General features: G+C 50.4%; 1 protein-coding gene across 3 annotated transcripts in view; it reads right to left on the bottom strand.

Annotated features, from left to right (window-relative positions):
* Mxi1 (MAX interactor 1, dimerization protein) overlaps positions 1 to 18,082 on the bottom strand; it is a 74,126-nt gene extending 56,044 nt beyond the window's left edge. The window contains exons 1-2 of one of the 3 annotated variants that reach the window (XM_046449717.2): positions 17,623 to 18,082; positions 382 to 514 (exon numbers count right to left, since the gene is read on the bottom strand). In XM_046449717.2, coding sequence (XP_046305673.1) covers positions 382 to 514; positions 17,623 to 17,884 — 395 coding nt within the window. In that variant the 5' untranslated portion in view covers positions 17,885 to 18,082. Of the gene's footprint in view, positions 1 to 381; positions 515 to 855; positions 875 to 1,394; positions 1,579 to 17,622 lie in introns of those variants that run through there. The other 2 variants (XM_046449718.2, XM_058581299.1) reach the window with 2 other exon arrangements.
* Between the last annotated feature and the right edge of the window lie 326 nt (positions 18,083 to 18,408).

Genomic DNA, 18,408 nt, shown 5'->3' with positions numbered 1-18,408 from the left:
TGTTTCTGATTTTTAAAAACTCTTCTTGGATCATCTTAAACTTGGAAAGAAAAATGAAAGCTGGACCAAGATTACATTTGGCATGTGGCTACAGGCATGGATACATGCTGCCAAGTCTGCGGACTTGCTGTCAGCACAGTCAAGAGACCTCTCATCTGAACAGTCCCAGCAAGAACTTTTTGTCTTTCTATATTCTATTCCTTCTCTTCAACAGAAAGTCAGGCTATGATTCCTAGACCTTATTATTTTAAAAGTGCCAAATCTCCAGGGTAGTGGTAAAGAAACCCATTTTGTATTGCTCTGGAAGTGGCATTAGAGGAAAAACACAGGTCAGTAGGACAGGGACTCTGGATTTGTGTTCCCTCCCTCCTAGACTGCTACCTGTTGGCAGTGCTGGTGGTGCTGCTCCCGCTGCTGTGTTTCTGTGCCCGGCTCAACCTCCGTGGGGGCTTTGAATGCTGTAGCCGGGGGTTCGGCATGGAGGGGAATGATGAGGCGTAGCCATGTTCACACTCTAAAGAGAGCAAGAAAAAGAGACTTCAAAATAGACATCGCTAGAAGAACACATCCAGGGTCCCTGCAGCCACAGGCTTTGGAGAGTGGTAAGAGGCAAAGGGTTCCCTTCTCTATTCAGAAGACAACCGCGCTGGCCAGGACACGGTTCCCGCGGCTGACTCGAGCCCCTCCAAGGTGCCCGACGGCCCTCCAACCCAGTCCCGCCTCCTCCCACCTCCTCTCCGAGAGCGCCCCCTGACTAAACACCCGCATATCCCAGACCCATTACCAGCCACCCCACGACGTCCCCTCAGAATTCCCCATTAACTCTCTTCATGCCCCAGGATGTCCTCCACATACCTCAACGACCGAGTCCCTGGGGCCTCCTCCCTCCCGACGCCAAGCTTCCCGCTCCCGGTTTCGGCGTCGCCTCCCACCCCGCACTGCCCAGTCTCGACGCGCGACGCCCACGTCCCTTTTCCCAGTGCGGTCGCCGAGCCCCCGAACCCCCGCCCCGCCCCAAGGCGGTCACGCTTGCTGCGGTCGCCTAGCCAGCTCGCTGGCCACCGGGATTCTGCCCTCGCGCGCAGGGGGTCCCGCATGCCCCACCCTTAGAGCACAAATGCACGCCCACGCGCGCCCCCCCTCTCGCACAGCTGTCTGCCCTCCCACGTGTGCGTCTCTCACATAACTCGCCCGCACCTCTAGGCACACAAATCTCCCCTCGCAGGCGCGCGCACCGCCACTCACGCGCGCCCCCTCACTAACAGACGCGCGCACCTTGCCTCACGCGCGCGCCGCTCCTCACACATACGCGCGCACCTCCCCTCACCAGCGGCACCGCACATTCCACGCGGAGCAGAAGCGCGCGGGCTCAGACAGCGGTGCCCAGCCGTTACCTCGCTCCCGGCGCTCCAAAAACTCGGCGGCCTCCAGCAGGCGCTGCACGTTGATCATCCGCACCCGCTCCATGGGCACCGCGGGTGGCGACCCCGCTACTCCGCGCTCCCGTCCCTGGCCGACAGGAGGCGCCGCAGGCGGCTATAGCCCCGCGCCGTCCCGGGACATGTGCGGCGGGCGGGCGGGCCAGCCCGGCCGCGGCTCGGCGCGCTCTCCGCCGCCCCTGCCGCCTCCGCCGAGCCCGCCGCGCCCGCCGCGCAGCCTGCAGCCCGCGCGCGGTTTGTTTACCTCTCAGCGCGAGCACGGGGGAGGGGCGGGAGCAGCTCTCTGGCCCGCCTCCTCCCGCCCCTTCCTCTGCCCCCTCGGGAAATGTAGTCCCTCCCCGCCCACTGCACACTGGGAGTCGTAGTTCGCATGCCGCCTCATAGCGCCTGCGCCCTGCGGAATTCCGCGATGGCCGCTGGGAGATGTAGTGTCCTGTGTTTCCTTTTCTCCCTCGAGGGTGAAAAGACTAAGAAGTTACCAGGGCTTTACTTCTGAACGGGAAGGATTTGAGCGTGCTATCTACTCCCAAGGCGGCTCGTTTCTCAGCAACTACCCGCGGGGAGTATAAGGAGTATTTCTTATCCAAAACTGCCGCATTCCAGTCCTCTACTACTACTTTCTCCTGTAACTTCTGTGCCTCGCTTTCTTTATCTACAAAATGAGCAAAGTAATACGTTGCAAGAATAGCACACACAGAAACACTTGGGAAGTCATGATCGCTGTTCAAAAATAAGGGATCATTTCATCAGAACCGGAGAGAGAATTTTTTAACATTATCTTTTCCTCAGTCCTTCACTAGTGCTTTTTAAAACACCAGTAAAATCATTCTGGTGCCGCAAGAGAAGGATATAATTCAGTGGATACGTGATTTGGTGCTGGAGTTACACCAAGTTCAGTTGGATCTGGATTCTGCTACTTAAGCTAGCTGTATGAATTCTGCACGCCTCACTTTCTTCTCTTTTTTCCCCCCCCAATAATTTTTTAGTTGTCAATGGACCTTTATTTTATTTATTTATATGCAGTGCTGAGAATCGAACCCAGTGCCTCACACACGCTAGGCAAGCGCTCTACCACTGAGCTACAAACCTAGCCCCTGCTTTTTTTTTTTTTTTTTTTTAATGTATAAAAGATATAATTCCTCCACTTGTCCATTATGTTGAGGTCCTGCTATATGCCTGGCACTGAACCGGACAATGTGTATTGTAGTCACAAAAACAGACATGGACGCTGCTTTCAGCAGCTTTTTAGCAAGCTTGTGGTGAAGATTAAGTGAGATAATTTCAATACTCAGCTCATACTGGGCACTCAAATGGAAGCTATGATGATGACTGTTTCCTCCCAAGCTGAAGGAAGGAAAAAGGTTGAAAAGTAACTGAAAGCAGTGGCTAAAGAAAGGAGACCATATTAAAAGCTCTCATTACCACTCTCTCCAATTTCTTCATCTAACAAATCCTCCAAGTCCACACCGCAGTTTCTCAATCTTGGCATTATTGCCATTATTTGCCAGATAATTCTTTCTTGGAGGAGCAAGGAGTTCTGTTCTGTGCATTGTAGGATGATTAGCCACATCCCTGGCTTCTACCCACTAGATGCCAGTAGCACACCACCACCCCTCAGGCATGACACCCCAAAATGCCTCCAGACATTGCCACATATCTCCTGAGACACAAAATCACCCCCAATTCAGAACAACTATCTAGGGAGAGGAAGACAAGAGGATTAGAACTGCAAATGATCTAGGAACATGCTAGGAACTGTGTCAACATATCCATAACTTCTTCCCACTCTGATTATTTAAAACTGCTGGTGGACATACAAAGTAATATGAAGCTCTTAGAGGAGAATTCCCCTTTCCTTGTGGTCATTCCACTAGCTACTGCAGAAAATATCATCTTGGGATGAACATCTTATCCTCTCAAAAATGTTATGGGTTTCGTGCTTTCATGCTGCATCTTAACACCCTCTCCCTCTTCTCCACCCCCCCCCAAGTGAACAGGAGCTCCAATGAGGTCACAAACTGCAAAGTTCTGCTAGCCCATTTAAATGTTATACTTGGCACAACATTTAAGAAGCAGATGTTCCATCAAATTCAGGGAGACCCAAAATGAGAGGTGTTCATAAGCCACAGGAGAATTTTTTTTTTTAGGGCTTTGAAAAAGGGATTGTGCTTTTTCAGCTGTTGGTTAGGTCACTTCAGATCTCTGCTTTCCCACTGGGTGTTCGTAAAGACCACCCTACATCCTCAACAAGGGATGTGTCAGGTAGAGGTGGCAAGAAATGGCTTAAAATGCCACTCAGAACATCTGTTGAAGGAAGAAATTATTTGGTTGAAAGTTAGTTTCCACCATTTCCAGAACCACTCTAAAGCGTTAGAGTCTCAATTGTAAAAGGCTACCCCAAGAACTTGAAGGAGGCAGTTTATGACAAATAAAAGTTTACTTTACCCAATGGCAGGTAAACCTGCGTGATATGCAACCAATAAAAGTAACACAACCTGAAAATATACATGAATTCAAGACGGGTTGAATTCCATAGATCATAGAGCCAGAGCACATTAGTAACAGAAAGTTAAATAGATGTGTGAGGCCTGTGGGTGGCCCTTCACAGTTGAATTTGACAGCCTTTTCTCAAAAGCCATGGCCAAGAGGCAGATGAGGAGATGGATACAGCATGAGAGTCACTCAAAGGTCACCAGCCCATGGTGAAGAGGAGAAGAGGTAGTGGTGATGGTGGGCAGTTGGCAGTGTGAAGGGCTAGTTTATGCACAGACATCTCCAGCATTTTCTAGCAGTAACTGAGGAATGAGGAGCCGCTGCTTCTCCCTGTTCAGGATGCCTCCTGAAGGCCTTGCTTGGCCACCAGGACCTCCCACAGCAAAAAGCGCTGGGTATTATCATCAGGAGAGTGATGCTACCCCAAACCATCCTGAGCACCAGCTTCAGTCTGGGGCAACTCAGAGACAGCCATGGCTTTTCTTTTGCTCAGATGAACCCAGCTTGCACTACAAATGTAGATGGGCAAATGGGAAAGATAAGGCTGCCAAAATCTACTGGCATAAAGAATCTGGAATCTTACCGGTAGTCTCTGATTCTGTCTTCTCTTTCCAGTATTTCTCGCTGGGGAAATCTCCTTTGAAAATGGAAAAAGTCTCCCAGAGTCCCCAGGCCCTTTAATAATCACGACCTGGACAGGGACAACCTACCTTCTGAAGAAAGTTGGTGAAGCTCTCAATTGTTTGGGTGCCCTCTCCTCTCCTCCCCCCCATCCCTACACAGTGTACTAAATGCAAATTTCTAAGTGATTATTGCAACTTCATAACACTGAAGACTGATGTGTTATATCTCTTCTGCAGAGAGGAGAGATGGAGAGGGAGGGGGGCCTGAGGTTAAGTTACAAGTCCAAAGTCACCGCGTTGACACTTGGTGCTTCAGACAGTTTCCCCGGATCTGCAAAGTGCTTTAGCCATGTAAGCACTGTTTTCTGCAATTATCTTGAAGGGTGGAGGTTTTCAAATAATCAAGGTTGCCCACAGGGGAGGGTAAGCTCTAAGGTCCTAAATGAGAACAGTAACAGTTAGATATCTTTCCATCCCCCACCCCAAAACAAGGACCACAGCTTCCTCCCCTCCTCTTCCCCCAGGGCCCAGAAACGTGAAGAACTGCAGAAAACCTTCCTCTGCCCAGTGAGTCAGCCCTGCCTAACTTCATGCGTAAGCTCTCCGAGTCAGCGGCAGCTCAGAGCTGCGGGTCTGTGTGCAGCCGAGATAAATTTGGGTCTAGAAGGGATGACGTAATGCTAAACCCGAGAGGTGGCTGCCTCCTCCCAGGGCTCTGGTCTCCAGGGCTGCCGGCTGACATCCCAACCTCACGGAAAAGCACCAAGCTACCCAGGTGCCCCAGATGGGAAGAAAGGGAAAGGACGCCGGGAGGGGGCAGCGGCAGGGGGGCAGTGTTAATCCGAGATGGCTGAATCTGGAAGTTTGTTGTTTTTTAACTCCAGTTTTTCTGGTGAGATCAGACCACTGGCAAAAGCTCAAACAGCTGCACTTGACTTCCATCCTGACCCAGCTCTTCTCATAGGAAAGGGCTTCTTCCATTTTATTAAAAGCCCCTTATTTCAGCAGCCTATTTCGGTGATTATAATGGATGCATTAATCTCTTGAATGTCCTTTTCCTTCTTTCTTGCATGAACTTGGACCCAAGAAGAAATCTGCATTGCAGGACTCAGTTAATATGTACATGTAACTGGCTCCAGAGCACCCCATTTGGGGGCATACTAGGGTGCAACTGAGAAGGTATTCTGAAGGGTTTGCTAGGGTTGTGCCAAGTGAATGTTCACCCAAATGGTTTCATGGTTTATGCCATAGAAGTGTATATTACTGAACTAATGTCTCAATCCAGTCTCTATTTTTCAGTTGAGGGCACTGAAGCTCAGAGAGGCATGGTAACTTGCCCAAGGCCACACAGCTTAACTATCAAATTGATGGAGAAGGATTAGAACCCAGGCTTAAACCCTATGCTCTCTTCTCATCTCCATAATTCTTTTTCTGGTTGATTCATGTTTAAAGGGGGAATAAAACCAAAATGGAGCAAGTCGTCTTTTAAACCTGTGAAGCCCCAATCCTTTAAATATCAAGATCAAGTAACATTCCAAAAGAATCTGAAAGCTGCTTTGGTTTTCTGTTCAGGTTTCATTCTTCCCTAAGAAAAGGCTACTCCCAGAATAACTCCTTCTCTGCTGGTGATGAACACAAGCTCTGGGGCCACTATGGCACTTTAATTAAAAGACCACCCATCACAGACAAACTAGCTTTTGTTGTATCAAGTATTTGCCTCCATTAGGAATGCCTCCCAAATACTTTTGTCGAATGATTTTTCATCATTTGCAGCTGGAGTCACACACTATTCTCCTGTCATTTGTGCCTGTAATTGTTTATACTGGTAGATTTCAGGACTTTCAGCCATAGCTGGCAATGACCTGGTCAGCCATGGTATGTTATTCTTCTGAAGCACTGCTCAATTCCACAAGTGACTATTTTGTTTAGAATTTTTGCAGCTATATTCAGAAGCAAGAATAAACTAGTTTTCCTTTGTGTTGCATTTGTCAGGTTTCAGTATGGCAAGGATCTAGTCTTTCAAGTTAGATGCAACTTGAGTTTAAAGCCTTAAAAAACAAAAAGACTGTCAGAGACTTTTTGCGGCTTCTAAGAGGATGCCCCAGATTCTTGCCCCCAACCTGGGTCACCCTAACTCCCTGCCAGGAGCTGGCTTAGAGTGGCCCTGACCCCACCCCTTGGCATCACCACTCGCCTTCAGGTGGCACAAACTTGTAGAGGTTACTCTTCGGCCCTGGCAGGTCTTGGGCACTAAATCACACATTCAGCCCCTGCTGGCTCTTGCCAGGGCCCAGCCTCGGGTGCAGCGTTTATAGTAAAAAGACCAGGCTCTTGTGTGTCCAAAGACATGGGTGATCTCACCCTCTCTTCCAGCTCTAGCATTCTGATTCTAGGACACTGGGATTCTCCAGAAAGTTCAGGACAAAATGTCAGCCTTCTAGCTGTTGGGATAAACAGAACCAACTGTGTGCATGGTGATGGTAAGACAAAATTGGCTAGGCCAATGGTCTCAATGAAGGGCAATCCTATTTCTCCAGGGGGCTTTAGAAATGTCTTAGTATTGCAATGATTAGGGGATTCCAGTGGAATTCAGTGCATGGGAACCAAGGATGTTAAGTTTTGCAATATTCCACACTCATCTGCCCAAGAACTGTGCCCCCAATAGCTCTCCTGCTAAGAAACACTAGGTCAGAAAGTCAAAGGCAGAAAACTCATCATTCATTCAACATATATTTCTTAAGTATCTATCATACACTGGGCACTATGCTGAAGATAGAATAATGAACTAAACTACTTCTGGTCCCTGTCCTCAAGGTGCTTATATTTTAGCCTGACTGACTCATGATAAGTAAAACAACTGTAAATTGTAATAAGTAGCCTGGCTAAGGGTTCAATGATAAAGAGGGAGGTAGCTTTAATGAGAGGGGGTCTGGAGAGTCACAAAGATTATCTAGGACATCTTCTCAGACTTTAAGGAGCACACAGATGTCTGAGAATGATGGTAAATGCAGATTCTGATTCAGCAGGTCTGGGCTGGGGCCTGGGAGCCCCGTGTCTGGCAAGCTCCTGGGGGATGCCAACCCTGCCGACCCCTGAATCACACTCTCTCTAAAAAGCACAGGTGAAGCCATGGCAGGCAGTGACACAGAAAAGAAACTTTTTAAAAATATATATTTATTTTTTAGTTATAGGAGGACACAATATCTTGATTTTATGTGGATGTGGTGCTGGGGATCGAACCCAGTGCCTCACACATGGTAGGCAAGCACTCTTACCTCTGAGCTACAGCCCCAACCCAGAAAAGAAACTTCTGAAGTGCTTTAAACAAGGGAGTAACATGAACCTGGTAATACTTAAGATCACTGTTGCTTCCTAGATCTCATTCTGGGAGAGGAAGAGGCTGGCTAGACCTACGTCGCTTGACAGGACCCAGCTGGCCCACAGTGTCACAGTGGCAGCCGAGGCCTCCAGCTCATCTCTGCAGCGCACATTCACCTCTCTCCTCTGGCTTCTCTCAGAAGCTCTTGGCTCCAACCACAGGCCAGCCCAGTTGCCCTACAAGCTCGGGCACCCTCCGGGAGCCTAGTGTGGCCTGACAGGGTGTGGAGTCACAGCCTTGAGAACCCAACGTGCAAAGCCACAGGAGCCCTACTGGTCGGGTGAGTTCCCCAGGGGCTGCTGGGCAAGGTGGCACTGTACACGTCAGCAGCAACACCCTAGACCATCATCCTCCAGGGAAAGGGCTTCAGTGTCAGTCCCCGAAACACCACTAAGGTTTTGGCTGCCTTTTCTCTGCCTAGGACAAGAAGGGAGAAAAGGAAGTCACTCCAGGGAAGCATCCCCAAGGGACCCTCAGCCTGGACTTCCATTCATTCTCTTGCCTCTTACTAGCTTCATGCTCCCTGAGGCTTCTCCCAGAGCCTAAGGAAGAAAGAGTGTCAGCTCCACTGTGGTCAGCAGGTGGCCTTGGGAAAGCTGGGGCTCTCCTCCTCTAGAAAATGAGGATGATTATTGCACCTGCCTCTTGGATGTTCATGAGGATTCCATTTAAAGCACTTAGCATTGTGCTGGCATATAGTAAATGCCCAGTAAAAGGGGACCATTGTCACTATTCCTTTGGAAAACAGAAAAGAGATTGCACTTATCAGCAGCCCTCTTGGGGACAGGCTATCAGACTCCCAGGAGACAGACTAGAATTGTTTATTGGTTTCTATTTGGCTAATATTTGAGCTGGAATACACAACTTGAACTGGAAGCCATACATGCTTCACTTTTTAGAATCACTTTTGGTTCTTCTAAAATTATCTGTTGCATTGAACTAAACTTTACAGCTGGTACAAAGAATGAGGGTTATATGCAAGGCACTTACAAGTTTGGAGCTGAGAAACAGGACAGGGATGGTCGGGCTATGAATGGAAGTAAGAGGGAGATGGCACAGAGACCCCAGAAGGTAGCTCTGGACCCTGAAGAAATAAAATCAAAGGTCATACCAGCTCCCACTTGCCACCCATGGCCAGAAACAGGTCTGCCCTCCACTTCAGTACAACAGCCTACCTCGTCCAAACCATCTTCACTCGGTGTCCTTGATAATGGCAGTAAGATACAGAGTAAAATATTTCAGATAGCGGGCAATCCAGATCCCCCTTTTGGGCTTCAGTTTGAATTTCCCAATCTCCTTCTCCTTCAGGACAGTGTTGATCTTTCTAATTTGGCTGTGTTTAAATCTCCTTAGCAGACACTAGAGCTGGATATTAGAGGTTTGTGACCAAGGGCATCTTATACGGGAGAGTGGGCTCCACAGTGAGTGGAATGGACAACTCCTCCAAGGGCAGGAGACCCCATTTGTAAAGAACTGAGAGCAGAATATGTTTACTTACAAGGCTACTTACATGGTACTTGGATTCCTAAGCTCAGGCAGTTTTTTTTTTGTTGTTGTTTTTTTTAAGTCAGGTCTGTAGAAATTACAAGGACAAACCCAAAAATGTAAAACATTTTAAACACTGGACTGGGGGCGGGGAGCAGCAAGGAAAAGGATTACTCCTTTTAGAAGTCCAGGATAAGTTTTTATTCTATCTGTGCTAATGTTTAGAACCACACACACAAAGCCTAAGTCAAACGCCATACTATGGGGGCTCACGGTAAGACAACCGAATTTCCAAAACCCGGCACTGGGATCCAGTCCGCACTCCATGAGGGCAGGACAATACTGCCAGGACCAGCAAGTATGTGCTTCTTAAATACCCATTTAATCACCAAATGAGAAACAAAAAAATGCACAGAACAAATTCAGAGAGCGATACTGGCATGCAGCCTAATTCTACAACCTATCAAAGAAGTTGTTGCAATAACCTTTTCAAGACAATATTTCTAATCTAAATTTTATAAAAAAGGGATTCTGTTTGCATATATTTCCTGAGGAAATTTATTGCTCAAAGCAAGGGCCACCTGAACTTTCAAAATGTTTCATAAGGAGTTCATACGTACAGCATTCTGCCAAGATGTCAGAAAGGAGGAGCCTTTAGCCCAGAATAACGATGGCAAGTGCCCATCAAGTCAGACGGTGACAGCCTTAACTCCTCTGGCCAGGCCCCCTAGGGACAATGATATCAGAGACAATTGCTTCCCTTAAATTTAGCACAAAACTCAGATAGCAGGTGTCTGTTCCTGGAGAACTGAAGTCAGGTTCTCCCCCAGCCCCAACCCCCTATCCCTGCCTCAGTATGAGTTCTGAACACCCACCATCTTCAGAAGGAAGCCCCCTTGGGAAGACTGAATTCCTCCTCCTTAGTTAGGATTTGGGGTAACATGGTCATTACTGTCACCACCTTCTGGCTCCTCCCCATCCCCCATATGTAAAAGAAAATATTTTTCTAAGTATGGCAAATTCAAATTAGCTTCATTTTGAAAGACCATTAAGAATGTTGCAATGACCTCAGCAATAACCGGACACACCCTGGGATCAGTAAACCAGGCTGGAGAATTGCTGACTTTATGAGCACCTGACCTGTAAAACAAAAGCTGTTTGAGGCTCTGTCTGTGACCCATTCTCATATCAGGCAGGAGGGACCTGGTTCTGTCTCTGCTGTGTTACCTTGAGTGAGCTACTGTCCCTCTCTGGTCCTCCGCCTCCTTGACTGTTTAGAGAGGGTGATAGAAGCTCTGTGACCTCAGGGGCTCCTTCTGGTTCTGATGCTCTTTTTTACCACCTGCCGCCTTTAAACATGAAACCCAAAATGGAAAGGAAGAAAGAATGGGAAAAGGAGAGGATGGTACAGAAGGCAGACTGTCATAAGCCTCCCCCATTCCTGCCTACTGAGAATTGCTTACTTCACTCTGCAAGAAGATTTCAATTTCTTGCTGGGTTATTGCTTTTTTACTTTTTCTCCTTTTTTTTCTTTCTTTCTTTCTTTCTTTTTTTTTAACCTCAAAAGCCACAAAACCACAACTCACCTCCCCAAAGCCGGTCACTTGGAAGCCAGAGCTGTCGGGGGTTAGGTGTGTCAGGCCTGACATACTGGTGGTATCTAAGTGAAGACCAAGCCAGGGCAAGCATGTGCTTCTCCTCCAGAAACCCAGTTTCAATCAATATTTATCCAACTGTATTTATAGAAAGCAGTGGTGGTAAGGAGGAGGGGGTGGGGTGGGGAGCAGGGGGATCTAAAACAGAAAAAGCCACAATGACTGATGCAAATCTTTGTGGCCAATTCGTTTCTGCAGGGCCTGGTTTTTTGCCTTTTTTTTTTTTTATTTTTTAAGGAAAAAGACCCGGCTTTTGATGAACCTGCTGTTGGCCCCAGTACCATAGCAACAGCCCCAAGTCCTCTAATATGCCCAGAGGATAGACTTGGGAAAAGCTGCGGGAGGGGGTGTTGTTTCCTAGGAACCCTAAACTTGAGTTAGGGCCAGACGGGTTGACGGACTCAGAAAAACAAAAAATCCCTCTCTGGCTGGCTATTCTGCGGCCAACCTCACTTCCAAGCCTTTTCTAAGCAAGGTGTATTGCAGGAAGACCTTGGACAATCAACAGGGTGTTCCAAATACCAGCTCTGTTTCACGTTGCTGGGTGACCTTGAGCAAGTCATTTCACCCATTTGGACTTCATTCCTTGGCTGTAAAATGAGCACACGTGTGTCTAGTTAAGACTGCAGGCTCTGGAATTGGAGGCCTAGGTTGCAAGTTCAGCTCTGCCACTTACTAACCATGTGACCTTTGGGAGAGTTACCAGCACCCCTGGCAACTTCCTTGGTTACCTCCTCTGTAAAATGGGGATAATAGAACTGCACGCATCATAGGCTTGCTGTGAACACTGGAGGAGGTGACCCGCGTTCAGCTTTATATTGAGTATACAGTCCATGCTCAATCAATGGCAGCCAGTACTTATATTATACAATGCAAGTAGCTGCTGCTGCTGCATGATGGTGTCTTCTTCATACCCAGTTTTGTTTTCCCTTGGTACCTGAGGGAATCTCCTTTTCCCCCCAAAGCAGGAATGACTCAATTCAGCTTGCCTAACTTCCAAAGGCCTTGTCCCCACTCCCTACATCCCCTTCCCAGTCCCTGGAAGCTCTGGGACTCTGAAAAGTCACAGTGATATGCTCAAAAGTCTACCTTTGGCATTGACCACTGGGCAGAGATCATACTTAAATCGGGGGGAAAAGAAAGTTAAATACAGGGAACACAATTTAAGAGGCAGAGAAAATAGAGGACCGATTTAACTATGCTCTTCACACAAGTCTCCTAAGAACAAATACCCTGTTCCTCCATGCACACCATAAATCAACCCACAGAGTTAGCAGAAAAAAAGCAATCACACATAGTAGATGCTCAATCCATAATTGTGGAATGAATTAATTCATCATAAAATGCCCCCCCTGCAGAAGTGTGACCCAATTGAGTGTTACTTGCCACCAAAGCCCTCCATGTTAGCATAAGTCGCACCAGCGCCCTGCTTTCTAAGCCAGTTAACTTACTCATTCTCAGGGTCACAGCTAAGGACAAAATGCAGTTTCAGCTCTCTAAGTCTGACCCATCATCTCACAGGCCCTGGTCTTATCAACCAATGGCAGTCAGAGATCAGTATTTCCAACTCTTCTCCGAGTCTTCAGAAAATCTGTTATGTTCCCTGGCCTTCTAACCTGATCACCATGCCATACCAGGAAAGGACAAATCCAACCAATCGAGAAATTTATATCAAGTGTCTACTTGTATGCCCAGTGTCGTACTATATATAACAGGTGACATATACAGAAATACGGTAGTTGATCTTTTCCCTTAAGATACTAATGATCTTCCTGTGAGGATAAAGCCAACACACAGGAAGCAAGTAGAGAATCACATGGTAATGGCTGCCAAAGCTCAGAGAAGTTACTATTTATTCAGCACCTATTATATTTCAGGTCCTCTTTTAAATGTCTAAAAACGGTGCTTCCTTTAGTTGTTTAGCAGTGATGAGGTGCTATTATTATGTCCATTTTACAAATGGAACCTCAGAGAAGCTAAGTAACTTGTGTCCAAGGTCACACAGCCAGTAAGTAGCAGAGTAGAAATCTAGGTTCCTGCTCCTTATGACTGCAAAGCTTTCACTCTCTCACCTCTCTGATTCAAGAAATAGAGCCAAGTGGGCTGAAATAGCAGGGAGGCCTCATGAGCAAGTTTCAAAGGGAGGGTATGAGATAGAAAACCCAGGGGAGTGAGAGAAGGAGGGTATTCTAAACAGAAGGAGGAGTCTGAGTCAAGCACAGAGGCATGACTGTGAAGTCTGCTTGCTGGTGGACCTGCTGGACAGGAGCAGAGGTTTCATGGTTGGGCAGAGGAGATTAAGTCAGGAAGGCAGGGTGGGGCCAAGTGACACCACACAGTGGCAACTCCCCAAAGCAGCTTCCTCCACTAGGAGGAAGAGGCTGCTGTGTAGCCTATCTGTGCCCTTCCTAACACTCCACCCCCAAACTCAGGTAATCCACTCCAGAGAGCCACACAACCTTGGGCTTTCTGCTCCCATTCTAATCATCCTTCCCTATCTTAAGTGTTGCCTCCAAAGCCACTGTCCCCTGACACTGGGAAGCTAGTTTCTCTTCTCTAGACTGTATCTGCTCTCATAGCTATGAAACAGCTTTTTTGCGTGTAACATCCCTTTTGTAAACCTCTTCTTCCCTTTTAGTTTTAACCTTTTCCAAAGCAGGAACTAAATCTTGTTTCTAGTTATTAGTCCTTAATTGCCTCCCTTCCACTGGATTCCACAAGCATATAGGTGATGATGCCATAGGTATGTTTACTTACATATACGTTCTGAATTTGTGATAACAGGGTCACAGCCTTCATGACTAATATTTCTGGAGGCCTTCAATTGGAGACTCCTAAGTATTCATATCAGTGTGGCATTTGAGGAGAATGTACCTGCATTTCCTAGGAAATCCCTTACCTGGCTCACCCAGGATGGTCAACACTGAGTAACTCAATTTGAACCCCTTTCCCAAGAAAACTCACCCTATCTACTGGAAATAGTTCAGCGCTGTGGCCACAGCTTGGTGAACTCTCCTAGTAAGGAAACCTCAAGGAGGCAATGAAAAGCAGTTCTGGCTACAATGGAAAATAAGGCAAGTTCCTGCCAAGTGACTACTTTGCAAACAGTAAAAACGGAACTTGTGAACTCATGACCAGGGGCTATCGGTGCATCTCGAGAAGGTCTCACAGAACCCAAAATGGAAGGGCCAACATTAGTCTCTGGGGAGAAAAGCGTCCCTTTAAGAAGCGACTGCACCAGCTGGCTGCACTACAGCTCCCAGAGATTTCCTGGCCTGCATCCTGGCCCCGCCCCCAAGTCTCCGGCCTCAGCAACGCGTGACGTCATACGAGATTGAGGCTGCGGATTGGCTGAACGACGCAGCTAGGTCAAGTCCAGTCGGAGGAAAGAAGTTTGTCTCCATGTGGAAACCATGTGTCTCGAGCTGGGAGGGGGAGGAGGAGGAGGCGGAGAAACTGAGATCAAGTGATTACAGGGGAACTCGCTGAAATGAAGGCGGAGAGGTTGTGCACCTGAGCCGGCCAGCAATGCCCTTTGCAGTAGTGACCTATAAAGAAGATGCACAACAAACAAAACCTGAACACCCCCCACACCATCTTACTAACTAAGAGCTAGGGGTCCTTGCTTCCTTCCAAAAACTAGGGACCTGGGAATTGCTGGAATCCTATCGGAACGCCTAGATCCCTCTCCCTCCCCCAACAACTGAATGATGTAAGCGTTTCGGAAAGCAGAGCTCCGGAGCAAAACAAGCCCCGCGCGCGCGGAGCGACCCGCAGTGCCCGAGCCCGGCGCACGCACGACCCGCCCCCCGACTCGCGTTATTGCTGTGCACACGCGGACCGCCGTGACGCGCGGGCATTGTGTGCAGCCAGCAGAAAACAACGGCGAGCGCCGCCAGCGCGAAGAAGCGCCCCCAATAAAACGACATAGATGTAGGGCCCGCCGTTTTCCGTACCGGGAGACCAAGACCTGGGGGCGGGGGGAGAGTGGGGAGGGAGGATAAGTGGCCCCGGTGGGCAGCTCCAGTTTGCCGCGGGGATAATAGAGGGTCCTGCGGGTGGTCGCCTGGAGTTTGCTGGACATCACCCCCGCCCCCCGTCTCCGAGCTGCTGGGGAGCGGGTGAGGGCCTGGAGCCGGGCCCCTGCAGCGGAGCCCAACACGGTGCAGCGCCCCACGCTCTCGGGGAAATCTGGGGGCCGTTGGCATCACGTCATTTACAGCCAAACAGCGGTGGCGAAAAGAGCCGAGAGAGCTAAAAATACTCCCTTGGGGAGCCTGCAGAAGGAGGGGGGCTGCGGGGCCGAGGGGCTGATTACGTGCACGAAGTTGACTTTGACTGGGGCGCTAAGGCTCCCGAGCCCCTCTGGGGGGCTGGCAGGTTTGCAGCGCTGGTGCTTCGGGAGAGGGGCCAGGAGAAAGCCCCTTGGCTTCACCGGCCTCTAGAGCCCCGCTCGACCGCCGCGGGCCCTCCCCACACGGGGCAGCCCGGCCCGGCGCGCCCGGCTTTCTGCTTACGTGACTGGTGGCCACGCCGGAGCCCCGGCACCGGGTAAACAAGGAGGTGGCGGCGGCGAGGGCGGCGGGGGGGTGGGGTGGGGCGGAGGGAGGTCTCCGATTGTCTGCGGGTGCGAAAGGGGGGGGGGGCGCGGGACGCTGAGGAAGCTCTGGCCGCCTCCTCAATACGCCTCGCTGGGGTATGTTGGGGGGCAAGCCATGTTCGCTACACACTGCCAAGGTGCCCTCTTTGGGTGCACTCCCAGTTAGGGCCGGCGCCACGGGACAGACTCCAGAGACCGGGAACCCGGGAGGGGACGGCTAAAGAAATCGCGCCCCTCCCCCTGCAACAAAAGCAAACACACCAAACAAAACCACGTCTTCACCCAGCTCCCCATCGGCTCTCGCTTTTCAGAAACTATCCTCCAGATGAATGCACACCTCCCCCCCCCGACACACATACACACACATACACACACACACACACACCCTTAGTAATCTCCCAGCGACTCGGTTACACAGCCTGCGATGCACCTCTCTCGCAACCCAAGCATTCCGAGAAAACAGGCGAGAAGAGAAAGAAAAGAATGCACCACCGACCTCCCAACACAAAAATCCTTGTTTTGGTCTTACAACGTCTGCACAATTGCACTGCCATCACACCGTTACTATACCCCTGAAGGCCTGGAGTGTCGGTCAGCGATGATGTTTTTGTATTTGAGGGTTGTTGTTGTGTTGGGCTGGGGGGGGGGGGGGGTGCAAGATCTGACACGTTGCAATCGGATTTCTCTCTCTTGCTTGCTCTCTTGCTCGCTCTCTCACGTCTCATTGATCATCCTACTTGTTCAGACAGATTAAACATCCCAGTTTCCTTCGGTCTGACGTTCTATCTGTCTTGGCCCCTTCTTCCTTTTCCTAGCTATTATTCTGAGGACGGTGTTGGAGACGCCGCACACGCGTGCCCCCGTAAGGGCTGTGAGTCTACTGCCTGGGGAGAGCTGGGGACCCACTGGCAGTGACAAAAATGAAACAAACAAATACAAAAAGGAAGCCAGGCCTGGGTGGAGTTCTCAGCACCCCCCCGCAACACACCGCAACACTCTCCACCTGAATCTGGGGGTCGGGGGACAGTAGAAATCGACCCTGGAAGGGGTTTGCCTTGCTCGCTCTGCGCGCTCACTCGGGAGTTCTCTCCCGAAAAATAAAGAAATCGCACACAACAGCCCACACCTTCTTCCCCAACTATTGTTTCTGTGAGATTTCAAAGTTTCCTCCTAGCCACGTCTCCCTCGCCAAGTTTCCCCAGCGCAGGACAGCGGGTCCGCGGCGAGCTGCTGGTGCTGTCTGGCCCCGCCGGCCTGTTTCTTTGGGGGCTGGGGGCAGTGGCACCCCAGGGCAACGGAGGCGGGGGGGGGGGGCTGTGTCCGTGGACCTGACGGCCTGAGCTCAGTCCTCCTGCGAGTGGGGAGGAAAACCCGAAGTAGACAGAAGGGAGAGCCAGAGCCCGAGCCCACGCCGTGGGTAGCTGCCTGGTGGCAGTGGTGGTGTGGTAGTGGTTGTTATTGTTTTAGCGTGTCTGTGCGTTTTCTTTCTGGAACCCCTGAGCTTGCTACGATTTCCAACTTTCGGCTTCTAATCCCCACCCAACCCAGGAACGAGCAACAGAAAAACAACACTTGTCTGCCCAAGAAGGCTCCGAGGAGGTGGGGGGGGTGGGGGGAAGGCGACCTCGAAGAGATGAGCTCTCGGCTCAGTTGTCAGCAAACAACAACACTCCCCCGCTCCGCTACGGGGCTGTCCTCGCAGCCTGCCGGAGACGGACAGACCAACGCACGGACAGGCCCCCCTCTCCCCCTCACTAGTCTTTGTTACATCTTTAGCAGCTTTGTGCGTGCGTGCGTGTCCTTTCTCCGGTGTCATCGGCTTTACTGCCGAGGGTTGATGTGTGTGTTGGGGAGGAGGGGCGCGGGCCGAGCAGGCGACAGGGGTCGCCCAAGTGGGCGAGAAAGAAAGAGCAGGGAGCGGAGGAGGAGCCGGGGCCCCCAAACTTACTTTTGTTTTCTTTCTCGATCTGCTCCAGGTAGCTGGCGGCCTCGAGCAGAATCTGCACGTTCTGCAGAAAAGTGTTGATGTGCTTCTCCATCGAGTTCTCGCTGGTGTTGAAAATGTCCGAGAAGGGGCACCTGGGCTTGGCCCCCGCCGGCTCCTCGGGTTGGGCCGGGGGCTGGGGCGCGGCCGCGGCCAGGGGCGCGGCGGGGGCCAGCCCCGCGCCCTCGCAGCGCGCCTCCTTGCGCGGCCGCCCGCGTTTGCCCATGGAGGACCGGGGGTCCGCCGAGCTCGTCCTCTTACGGGTCTTCGCGGCCGGGCCGAGCTCTGGGGCCCCAGGGAGACCCGGCCTGCTGAAGCGGAGGAGGCGCCGGGGCGAGGAGCCGGCCTGACTTCCAGAGCCTCGCTGCGTGCAGTTGTGTGTGTGAGTGTGTGTGTGTCTCTGTCTCGCGCTGTGGGTCTGTGTGTATGGGAGATTGAATGAACCTACAGGACAGACGGAGGCGCTCTGGTGCCTGGGTCCTAGTGCGAGACTGTCACCATCCCACCGGTCAAAATAAAAGGTGGAGACAAGCGAGGCAGGGACCGCCCCCTGCCTAAATCCGCACCCTTCCCCGCCTCTCCCCAAATCTTAGCGCAAGTAGAGCTCTGTATTTTGATGAGAATGGAAAAAATACCTGATATCTCTAGTGCGCACCTGCCTAAAACATTTTTTTCTTCCCAGAAAAAAATAGTATCTCGGGGCCAGGGTTGTGGTTCAGTGGTTGAGTGCTTGCCTAGCATGCACGAGGC

The sequence above is a fragment of the Marmota monax genome, unplaced genomic scaffold, assembly GCF_021218885.2.
Source record: "Marmota monax isolate L192 unplaced genomic scaffold, Marmota_monax_Labrador192_F-V1.1 WCK01_AAM20220418_F8-fsc00004, whole genome shotgun sequence".
In the NCBI taxonomy this organism is placed as follows: Eukaryota; Metazoa; Chordata; class Mammalia; order Rodentia; family Sciuridae; genus Marmota; species Marmota monax.
Note: the sequence above shows the minus strand (reverse complement) of the source record. Positions and strands in the feature narration are given on the sequence as shown.